The sequence below is a fragment of the Schistocerca piceifrons genome, chromosome 7 (genome assembly GCF_021461385.2).
Source record: "Schistocerca piceifrons isolate TAMUIC-IGC-003096 chromosome 7, iqSchPice1.1, whole genome shotgun sequence".
Classification (NCBI taxonomy): domain Eukaryota; kingdom Metazoa; phylum Arthropoda; class Insecta; order Orthoptera; family Acrididae; genus Schistocerca; species Schistocerca piceifrons.
The window spans coordinates 583,761,319-583,773,429 of record NC_060144.1 but is presented as its reverse complement, the minus strand read 5'-3'; the positions used below and the strand labels follow the sequence as shown (position 1 = coordinate 583,773,429).

General features: G+C 40.0%; 1 protein-coding gene across 1 annotated transcript in view; it reads left to right on the top strand.

The window, feature by feature from the left end:
* Positions 1 to 12,111, top strand: part of LOC124804992 (neurobeachin) — a 1,009,542-nt gene that overhangs the window by 126,896 nt on the left and 870,535 nt on the right. Inside the window, exon 25 of the mRNA XM_047265386.1 lies at positions 1,119 to 1,296. Coding sequence (XP_047121342.1) covers positions 1,119 to 1,296 — 178 coding nt within the window. The remainder of the gene's footprint in view (positions 1 to 1,118; positions 1,297 to 12,111) is intronic.

Here is a 12,111-nt window from a genome sequence, read left to right as displayed (position 1 = left end):
GGGGGAAGCTAGTACAGCAAATTTCAAAAACTATTAATTCCAAGTGAAATGTCATTGAAGATATTGTATATTTGTCTGTGAGTAACACAGATGACTTAATTATCAATTATTCTAATTCTGTAGCAAGTCCAATGATTATGATAAGGTATTATGTGTAAATAGTAATTTTAGTGTGCCCTACAATAGACTGCAATACATAAAAATTATACCTAGCTTTGTTGCCTGTCGTCGCATCTTGCTTAGTACGTTCATGTTGCAACAACTTTTAAAGGCTCATGAGAACAGTTAAATATGTATCAATTTGAAGCTACATATTAATAAATATAATGTAATTGGATAGATAAAAACCAAGTCACCAAGTGGTGATAGAGAATACACATATAAAAAGGTTTACTTATGCAAGCTTTCTGAGCCAGTGGGTCCTTCTTCTGGCAGAAGAGTTGAAGGGGAAGGTAGAGGGATGAAGGGAAAGGAGCTGGAGAGGTTTAGGAAGAGGGATAGAGTTCACAAAAGTCACCCAGAACTCTATTTCTGGGGAAATTTACTGGACATGATGAGAAGGAAAGACTGATTTGTTAGAGCAAACAAAATTATAATACAGATATTGAGCAGTACATATAAGCTGAAGAATAATGTTACATCAGTCCTTCCTTCTGTCCCCTGACCTGGAGTTCTGGATGACTTTTCCATACTGTAACCCTCTTCCTAGGCCTCTCCATTTCCTTTCTCATCACCCCTCTTTTTTCCCCTTCAACACTTCTGCTGGGAGAAGGATCCACTGGCTCCGAAAGCTTGCATAAGTAAAATATTTTTTATATGTTATGTTCTCCTACTGCCACCTGGTGAGTAGATTTTTTATCTATCCAATTACATTGTATTGTCAAAACTTTATTCTCTCTCCCCCTCTGTGTGTGTGTGTGTGTGTGTGTGTGTGTGTGTGTGTGAGAGAGAGATTTTCTATTACAGTGTTCTGTTTCGTAGCTTTGAGCTCCTATTTTGATAGTCTCCTTATGATGTGTGCATTGTGGAGGAAATCAATGTGTAATTTCTTTTATGTGACCTGATGAATGACAATGAAAGACTGAAACAAGTGTTAGTATTTTCAATACCAAATTCAGGAGGAGACCAAACAAGCACAGTTCCTGTCACTGGCCATAGTGTACTTCATTTCGGTGTTGATGGTGTCCAAGTATCGTGACATACTGGAGCCGCCAGTCGCGCCACGGCCTCCCAGCCCGGGGCCAGGTCCAGTGCTGCGGAACGATGGTGGTTCCCACCACAGCAGCAGTCCTCCAGGTATGGTTGGCCACTGGTAGTAGTAAGAATCAAAAAGGCACAAACCTATATGTGCAGCTTTTGTGTGATCGTGTGACAAAGCAGCAACAGTGCAGTTCATAATTAATTACCAATGTAGCCTGTTTGAAAGCACTTAGCAGCACTTCGTTTTTACAATCATCAGTATCCTGCATAGTGCTACAATTTGCCTTATGCTTCCCACTTCCTTGTGCAGGAAAATCCATTTTTTTATGCAAAAGTTATATAGAAAAAAGTAATATCAGGCATCCGATCTTTACAACAATTGGATTTGAAATCTGAGGTGCTTGTATCTGGCAGAAGAGAACGAATTGGAGGAAGTAGAGGAAGAATCCATGTAAATATGGCAAAACCCTGGTCGGGGTGGATGCAATAACAATTGATCATTGGTATCAAAAGTTTCTTGTGGCAGTCATTGTTGATATATGGATTCATATTTTTTACACTTAGCTTGTTTGGACAAATGACACTCAAATACCTGAAACATAAAGAATTTTTCATCTTTTTGTATGGACATCAACCTGCTTCCATCTGTGAAGTAGATTTTGTATGCTGCATTTATTAAGTGGAACTTTTGTTCGAGATAAACCAGTCTTTTGTAATCCCGAAACCAATGAGCAGTATTTTTTTTATTATTATTATTTTGTTTGCTATAGAAAACAGTGTGTTCCAGAATCCATTTAAAACTTGACTCCTAAAACACAGCACATTATCAGCCATGTTGCAGCATTTCACCGGCACTGTGTCCGGATAATTGCAAAGTTTTTGAGATTTTGTTAGGGAGACTGGACAGAACAACTTTCCACCCAGGTTACAGCTGGTTAAGAGTTATTCCCCTGATGTCTTACCATGCATGGCAACTACCAAGATGTTCCTCAACAGCATTCACTTTTTGCTGGGCAGTATAAACTTACCATTAACTGTACATTTACTGATTATAAAGTTACAAAATAAATATTTAAATATTTAGATGGTTGGTCACTTCTGCGTCAAAATTAAGTGGCTTCATTTCCTTACACCATGTCATGCTTATTGTTGATAATAGTTCATAATATTTACCAAGTGATTAGTTTAATCACAGTAAAATAATTTCCTTGAATACTGAATTTATTGATATCACAGTTCTCCTTTCATTTTGCGGTAGATCACGTTTTTACGTCATACTCTACAAAATATTAATTCAGGTGCTATAATCCGTTCTTCCTAAGAATAAACCTGATGTAAACAAACACAAATGTGATGACTGGTCAGAAGCCACAGCACATGTACACTGGTGGTGTTATGCTCTTGGGTTTAGGTCCTACTTATGTATTAGATATCTTATTACTAAGTTACGTTAAATGAAACTTTAAGATATTCAAATGTATTAACAGCCATCAACGTTTTTCTTAATTGTGCTTTAACTACATAGTTTTTATTTCAAAAATCGTGTACAGTCACAGCCTCTGCAGCATTGTGCTCTGTTTGTTGCGCTGTTAATGCGCAGTATTAAAATGGCTGAGGCTGCTTTCTGTTTCATAGTGAAACACACATGTGGAACACGGTTAAAAACTGCTGAGAAATAGGCTGTTCTTAATGTTTCTCATAAATTTATGGAGGTAACCGGCTTTGAAATTTTCCCATCGTTCTGTATAATGCAGTTGATGAAAGGATCCATGTTAAATGCGTAGTGCAGTCGGTAGCATAACATAATTTGGTTCAAATCTCCCCACAATCATTTTTTTCCTCTCGATCAATTTGAAATACCTACATCTCATAATTATAAAATTCATCATCATTTTTTATGAATAATGCATGTCTTTGTGTTTCTAATTACATATTGGACGTGAAAGTCCTGTTTCCATTTCAAATAAAAATTCTTAATTATCAATATTTTGTGAAACACTCTTCATGAAAGTTGTTTAAATTAAGGAAACATAACAATTTAATTTTTAAGGCAAAAATTAAAAATCAAATCCTCTTTATTTGGACTAGGTCAATTTTTTTATACCACAGAGGTAGATAAGTATTGTAGGAACATGAAAAACAATCATTTTCACAGCATCGTTGGTCAAGCAGATGCCAGACTGAGATTCATTAGAAGAATCCTAAGGAAATGCAATCCAAAAACAAAGGAAGTAGGTTACAGAACACTTGTTCGCCCACTGCTTGAATATTGCTCACCGGTGTGGGATCCGTACCAGATAGGGTTGATAGAAATAGAGAAGATCCAACGGAGAGCAGTGCGCTTCATTACAGGATCGTTTAGTAATCACGAAAGTGTTACGGAGATGATAGATGAACTCCAGTGGAAGACTCTGCAAGAGATACGCTCAGTAGCTCGGTATGGGCTTTTGTTGAAGTTTCGAGAACATACCTTCACCGAGGAGTCAAGCAGTATATTGCTGCCTCCTACTTATATCTCGTGAAGAGACCATGAGGATAAAATCAGAGAGATTAGATCCCACACAGAGGCATACTGACAATCTTTCTTTCCATGAACAGTACGAGATTGGAATAGAAGGGAGAACCGATAGAGGTACTCAAAGTACCCTCCGCCACACACCGTCAGGTGGCTTACGGAGTATGGGTGTAGATGTAGATGTAGATCGAGTATGTCATACAAATGCTACATTTTTACATTTGCTACTGTACCATTACAGTATGAGCCCAACAGATCTGGAGCCAAGCTGCGGGATTTGGCCCGAGAAGTAACAAGACTTTTAAGCTTCTAGATCTACTGGAACTAACACACGCAGCTTTTTCACACGTCACTGCTGAAAGCTGGCATCTTATAGAACAGTTTGTAATAAAAGAAGAAGAGAAAATTCTGCACCTTGTTGGCTTTCTACATTCTGTTGTTGATAGGATTGTTATTAACATAGCAGGTGACACTTCCAGAACTGAAATGTATTTCTCGCATTCAGATAAGGAAGGAGCTAAGAGATCACCAGATGACTGTAAGTAATACCTTCAGTGACTTCAATATTTAACTATACAGTGAAATCCTTTAATATTTTTATGGTACTCACAGCTTATACAGAAAAAATTCCCCTGTGGTTAAGTCAGAATTTTCATCATTCTTGTTTTCAGTTACAATAGTACGTTAGCTAAAAACGATAACGTGTTGCGGTTTTCACCTAGTTGTCTAAGGAGCATATTATGGGAGATTTGCAGTGTGTTATTTCATTCTGCTAAAAAATTAAATGACATTCGGAGCTGTATTGCTCCTCCGCTCATCTCTTTTCACTTGTGAACTGCAGGTGGCCACGTCACTGCAGGCTAGCTGTACCAGCTGACCAGCCTGTGTTATCAAAGTTAAATGCGCCAGTAAAGCTGTTGTCCTGTATTATTGCTAAGTCGATGTGCGCACAGTGCACAGCACAAAACATACTCTTATTATCGTACTTGACGGTACTCGAGACCGCTTGGCTGCAGTTCCATGTGAAATGGAAATCCAATGAGGTTCCAGCAAATGCAAGAGAACATGTAGTGCAATGTTTACATCAGGTTTATTCTTATGATGAACAGATTATAGTTCCAGTTGATGATATTTATATGTTTTACATGTTACTGCCATTATTGTAGTCCTGTAATGCTTATGCCCATGCCTTAAAAACATAACTTTCCTTAACTCAGTGTTAGTTCCTGCCTCTTACATTGTCATGCCACTAGGTTCAGTCTTCATTTTAAAACAACTTGATTTAATAGCTCACAAGGGCTATGCCCATGTACTTGATACATAACAGTTCACAATAGGTGGCAGTGCATGACTCCCTCTACATCCAATCACTACTGCAATTCATTAAAAGCACTGGACCCTGCCCTGTTGAGAGACAATGTGTTGCACATACAGAAGCTTTCCAGAGAAGTGTAGACACTAACCAAATCAACAACCAAATATGTCAACCTGTTCAGGAAATAGTCTCATACTTCTAAGTAATATATTCATACTAAAGTTATTGCTTCTTTTTTGTTTTGCATATTTGTGAGAAAACTGTCGGGCCTTTTCAGTCCCCACTTCAGGCGAAATAGGCCTCAATATACATTAATAGAAAAAGAAAGCTGAATGCAAAATTCTCTTCCAATCCATTCTGGAGTGTATTTTTGTCAGTGTAGGACAATTATCAAGTGTGATGAGATTAATAGGATGGGTGAGTGAGGAGGGGGGGGGGGCTGGAAGTGTAAATTTGAGTGTATATCACTTGCTCCAAGCTACACCTTGCATAGTGATTATGTCATAAATTTAGTGAAATTGGGACAGTCGCAGGGTCCTACCAACTTTACCAACTGTCTGCCTTAGGGACACTTAATATCCAGTTGTTACACATGCTCTGCTACATGACCCAAGATGCCCGAGTCCCTGCTACACTTCCTGGCCATTAGGATCCTCCAATGCAGTGCAGTAGCCTTCAATTCTGAAGGTGCCAACTTGTTCTCAAGCATACCCTTGCATCTCACTATCCTTTTTAACATTACCTATGTTAACAGCCCCCCCCCCCTTTTTTTTTTTTTTTTAATGGTAGAAATTTTTGGTTTACTCAATTACTTATCATTTACAGTCCTTCCCTATTATTATTATTATTTTTATTTTCACTTGGTTCTGTAAACAACACACTGAAAAGTGATTATTTTTTACCGTCTTGTTCTTCTTAGCTTCCCCAAAACTTCTGTCATTTTGGACCTGTCATCTTTTATGTGCCCGTACATCTCTGTATTGTGGACTTACTTTGGTTACTTGTTTGGATGTGCACTTATGAGAGTCAGTCTTGTTTCCATTTGTTGTCTGTGTACTTTCCAGGGAGTCAACAATAACTTCCTTGAGATGCTTCTGCCTGCTATTGTACTTCAATTTTTTAGGTCTTGTTTGTAATATAGAAGTATCTCTTTGCTAATCATAAGTTTTACGTTTGTGTTACGTAAATTTCAAGATGTTCTTTCTGTGTGATGGAACTGGATCATTCCATCAAGGAATGCAATACTTCTAAACTTTGACACATCCAGATACCACTTTGGGTCCAAAAATTTTGACCAGTGCCATTCCATTTCTTAAATGACACTGACATTCAGGGTTGATGATGACACCTCAACTGTGCAGAGCGCTTCTGATAGTGTGACTTTTTGCTAGTGGTGTAGTTTGCCTTTGTGGAAATGGATTTCTTGTTATAAATATTCCAGCTGATCATGGCTTTACACTACTTTTATGCACAAGGTTTAATCTTCATTTTGTCATCATCAGTGTTCCCAATATTTTCACCAGCACTAGAGACTGGTAATGGCTGGGTGGCTGGTTCGAGCCTTGTTTTGGTAATGTTTTTCCCATTCAGTTCAAATACCTAATTAATTTAAATATAAAATCCATCAAATATATGCTAATAAACAGACATAATTGTCATTTTCATGAAAACTGCACTACTACTCATTTATTATTAAATCGTGCATGCAAAAATTGTTTTTCTTGCAAATATAAGTTCTTAATTCCCGCTCTTTTCTAAAATATTGTTGGTAAATGTTGTTTAAATTAAAATAACACTACTAATTAATTTTTTTTGTCTTTATGAATTTTATGCTTCATAGAAATGCTCATGGAACATGCAGTTTCATTTAAAAATTTGCCATGGGTGGGAACTGAACCTAGGCCAATCACATAGAAGGCAAACATTCTGAAAGAGGGAAGGAAAGGGAAAGACGAAAGGATGTGGGTTTTACGGGAGAGGGTAAGGAGTCATTCCAATCCCAGGAGTGGAAAGACTTGTTGTAGGGGGGGAAAAGGACAGGCACACACACACACACACACACACATATATCCATCCGCATATATACAGACACAGGGAGACATATGTAAGTCACACACACACACACACACACACACACACACACACACACACACACACACACATACACATATATCCATCCGCATATATACAGACACAGGGAGACATATGTAAGTCACACACACACACACACACACACACACACACACACACATATATCCATCCGCATATATACAGACACAGGGAGACATATGTAAGTCTTTCTGCTCCCGGGATTGGGGTGACTCCTTACCCTCTCCCTTAAAAGCCCCATCCTTTTGTCTTTCCCTCTACTTCCCTCTTTCCTGATGAAGCAGCCTTGGGTTGTGAAAGCTTGAAATTTATGTGTGCGTTTTTTATTCTCTCTATCAACATACCTATGCTTTTGTTTGGTAAGTTACAACATTGTGTCTATCTACCAGCACTTTCCCGTTTGGTAAGTCATGGAATCTTTGTTTTATATATACAGAGGCAAACTCTTTGCCTCTGTATATGTCTGCTTGTGTCTGTATATGTGTGGATGGATATGTGTGTGTGTGTGTGTGTGTGCGAGTGTATATCCGTCCTTTTTTCCCCCTAAGGTAAGTCTTTCCGCTCCCGGGATTGGAATGACTCCTTACCCTCTCCCTTCAAACCCATATCCTTTCGTCTTTCCCTCTCCTTCCCGGGAGCGGAAAGACATACCTTAGGAGGAAAAAAGGACGGGTATACACTCGCGCGCGCGCGCTGCGCGCGCACGCACGCGCGCACGCACGCACGCACGCGCACACACACACACACACACACACACACACACACACACACACACACACACACATATATATATATATCCATCCACACATACACAGACACAAGCAGACATATTCAAAGACACAGAGTTTTGGCAGAGATGTCAGTCGAGACGGAAGTGCAGAGGCAAAGATGTTGTTGAATGACAGGTGAGGTATGAGTGGCGGCAACTTGAAATTAGCGGAGATTTAGGCCTGGTGGGTAACGGGAAGAGAGGATATATTGAAGAGCAAGTTCCCATCTCCAGAGTTCGGATAGGTTGGTGTTAGTGGGAAGTATCCAGATAACCCGGACGGTGTAACACCGTGCCAAGATGTGCTGGCCATGCAAAAAGGCATGTTTAGCCACAGGGTGATCTTCATTACCAACAAACACTGTCTGCCTGTGTCCATTCATGTGAATGGACAGTTTGTTGCTGGTCATTCCCACATAGAATGCATAGCAGTGTAGGCAGGTCAGTTGGTAAATCACGTGGGTGCTTTCACACGTGGCTCTGCCTTTGATCGTGTACACCTTCCGGGTTACAGGACTGGAGTAGGTGGTGGTGGGAGGGTGCATGGGACAGGTTTTACACCGGGGGCGGTTACAAGGGTAGGAGCCAGAGGGCAGGGAAGGTGGTTTGGGGATTTCATAGGGATGAACTAAGAGGTTACGAAGGTTAGGTGGGCAGCGGAAAGACACTCTTGGTGGAGTGGGGAGGATTTCATGAAGGATGGATCTCATTTCAGACAGGATTTGAGGAAGTCGTATCCCTGCTGGAGAGCCACATTCAGAGTCTGGTCCAGTCCCGGAAAGTATCCTGTCACAAGTGGGGCACTTTTGTGGTTCTTCTGTGGGAGATTCTGTGTTTGAGGGGATGAGGAAGTGGCTCTGGTTATTTGCTTCTGTACCAGGTCGGGAGGGTAGTTGCGGGATGCGAAAGCTATTGTCAGGTTGTTGGTGTAATGGTTCAGGGATTCCGGACTGGAGCAGATTCGTTTGCCACGAAGACCTAGGCTGTAGGGAAGGGACTGTTTGATGTGGAATGGGTGGCAGCTGTCATAATGGAGGTACTGTTGCTTGTTGGTGGGTTTGATGTGGACGGACGTGTGAAGCTGGCCATTGGACAGATGGAGCTCAACGTCAAGGAAAGTGGCGTGGGATTTGGAGTAGGACCAGGTGAATCTGATGGAACCAAAGGAGTTGAGGTTGGAGAGGAAATTCTTCTTCACTGTGAGTCCAGATCATGAAGATGTCATCAATAAATCTGTACCAAACTTTGGGTTGGCAGGCCTGGGTAACCAAGAAGGCTTCCTCTAAGCGACCCGTGAATAGGTTGGCGTACGAGGGGGCCACCCTGGTACCCATGGCTGTTCCCTTTAATTGTTGGTATGTCTGGCCTTCAAAAGTGAAGAAGTTGTGGGTCAGGATGAAGCTGGCTAAGGTAATGAGGAAAGAGGTTTTAGGTAGGGTGGCAGGTGAGCGCCGTGAAAGGAAGTGCTCCATCGCAGTGAGGCCCTGGACGTGCGGAATATTTGTGTATAAGGAAGTGGCATCAATGGTTACAAGGATGGTTTCCGGGGGTAACAGATTGGGTAAGGATTCCAGGCGTTCGAAAAAGTGGTTGGTGTCTTTGATGAAGGATGGGAGACTGCATGTAATGGGTTGAAGGTGTTGATCTACGTAGGCAGAGATACGTTCTGTGGGGGCTTGGTAACCAGCTACAATGGGGCGGCCGGGATGATTGGGTTTGTGAATTTTAGGAAGAAGGTAGAAGGTAGGGGTGCGGGATGAAGGATTTTTAGTCTGTGTATTTGGAGTCAATGTACTGTGTTTTCTCATAAGATATTTAGAGACCAGTTTTGACAATGATGTCAAGAAGCTTCTGTGACGGGGTGTCTGACTTCAGTGGTAATCCAGGTGGTTATTGTTAAGTCATAAAAAAAGGCAAGACATAATAGCTCTGTTATTCTTTGTTCCTAAATTTATTCCAAGGATTTCTATCTGCTATAGTCTGACGACCTTGTCTGGTACCAGACTGAAGGAGAGTGGAAATAAGAAATTAGCAGTTGAGTCTTAGGCCTTTTTAAATCTATAAATGTGACCACTGTGTAGATCAGTTTGCAGTGGTGTAATATCATTTTGAGGTACCAGATATGTTCTGCACAAGATTAGCCTTGTTCAAAGCGCATTAGGTATCACTTGGATTCCAATCTGTGTATTGCTGTAATCTGGCAATGAGGGCATAAAAGAGCGTTTTGTAGGTAACTGGTAGAAGAGTAATGCCTTGGTAATTGTTTTGTCCATATTATCATCTTTTTTTGATTAGAAGATGAACCAGAGCAGTTTTGCAGTCTGTAAGTATAACTTCGCTCTCCCATGAATTCACTGTGATTACTTATTGTTTGTCAGTCACGTGTTTGCTCCAGCCTTGAATACCTCAGCAATTACACCATTGTCCCTCAGACTGCCTTTGTTTGTGGGATGTAATATGTTGAAACGTGTTGGTGGAACTGAATCTTCGTACAGGCTGGATTTATCAGATTTCAGTTTTTCTGTAAGAGGTTCAAAGTTGTTTAATTTCTCAAAGTAGTACTTCAGGTTATCGGAATTAGCCTTTGTCTTTGTCTTGAGTGTTCTATCTGAATGATGGAAGAAAATACTGAGTGATTTGTAGTTTATTAGTTCTTCCTTTCATGTTCTTTAGGAATTTTGTCACTTGCTGTTTTTGAAGTCATTGTTCATTTCTTTTACTCCACTGAAGCTGAACATGCATCTGATTTATCTAATTTTGTTGTATGTTTTTTTCTGTATTTCTAGAAAGTTCCACCTATGACCTAGTCTTTGATGGCTATTCCAATTTTTCCAGGCTTGGATGCAGAATTCTAGGGCTGTTCACATTCTTGGGTCTGCTACCTGTGTTTACAAATTTAGGGTAGTATGTTGACTTTCTTTGCTGATTATTGAATGGTCTTGAAAAGTGCATTCTGTATTTGTACACAGACTATATAAATTACTACACATTTCTTTTCAGGGCTCTGGATTGATGTGTGGTTTTTATGTTTCTGATATTTTTCTGATTAGATCGAAATAGATTTTTATTTGTGAGAGATGGTATTCAAATCCTACATACTAAGACATTCAGGATTTCTGCAGATAACTTACTAGTAATTGCTACATTGTCAATATGGTATTCACCTCTTTGTTGACAAATGACTGCTATGTAGTCATTTTCCATAGGGGTTATGTAAAGTGTGTGGAAATGATTCTCCCCCTTTCCTCCCAGTTTCTTACTGCAAAGTTAATTCCACCTTTCATTTCTCTTCATCTTTAATTCATTTTTACTACTCACTTTGTCCTTTCTGTCATCGCTAAACTAAATGTGATAATTTCTTATCAGTGTACTATATTTGACCTGCTTCTCTTTCTGATGCATTCTCCTTCACATCTTCACCTCTCCTTGTTGTCACAACAGGTGAGGCCCTCTTAATCTACTGTCTGAATGATCTGCCTCCCATTTCCAATCATCCACAACCAAACTCCTTTTCCTCCTTGAAGAAGGAACATTGTAAATTCTGAAAGTTAGGATTAGTAACAGGAGTTTTGCCTCCCAAAGTCTCCTTGCAATTTTAACAGAAAAAAAAAAAATTTCAGTCCGTAGTTCATGGACAGTGTCTTGAAAGGAGGATATAAGATGAACATCAACAAAAGCAAAACAAGGATAATGGAATGTAGTCTAATTAAGTCGGGTGATGCTGAGGGAATTAGATTAGGAAATGAGGCACTTAAAGTAGTAAAGGAGTTTTGCTATTTGGGGAGCAAAATAACTGATGATGGTCGAAGTAGAGAGGATATAAAATGTAGGCTGGCAATGGCAAGGAAAGCGTTTCTGAAGAAGAGAAATTTGTTAACATCCTGTATTGATTTAAGTGTCAGGAAGTCATTTCTGAAAGTATTCGTATGGAGTGTAGCCATGTATGGAAGTGAAACATGGACGATAAATAGTTTGGACAAGAAGAGAATAGAAGCTTTCGAAATGTGGTGCTACAGAAGAATGCTGAAGATTAGATGGGTAGATCACATAACTAATGAGGAAGTATTGAATAGGATTGGGGAGAAGAGAAGTTTGTGGCACAACTTGACCAGAAGAAGGGATCGGTTGGTAGGACATGTTCTGAGGCATCACGGGATCACCAATTTAGTATTGGAGGGCAGCATGGAGGGTAAAAATCGTAGA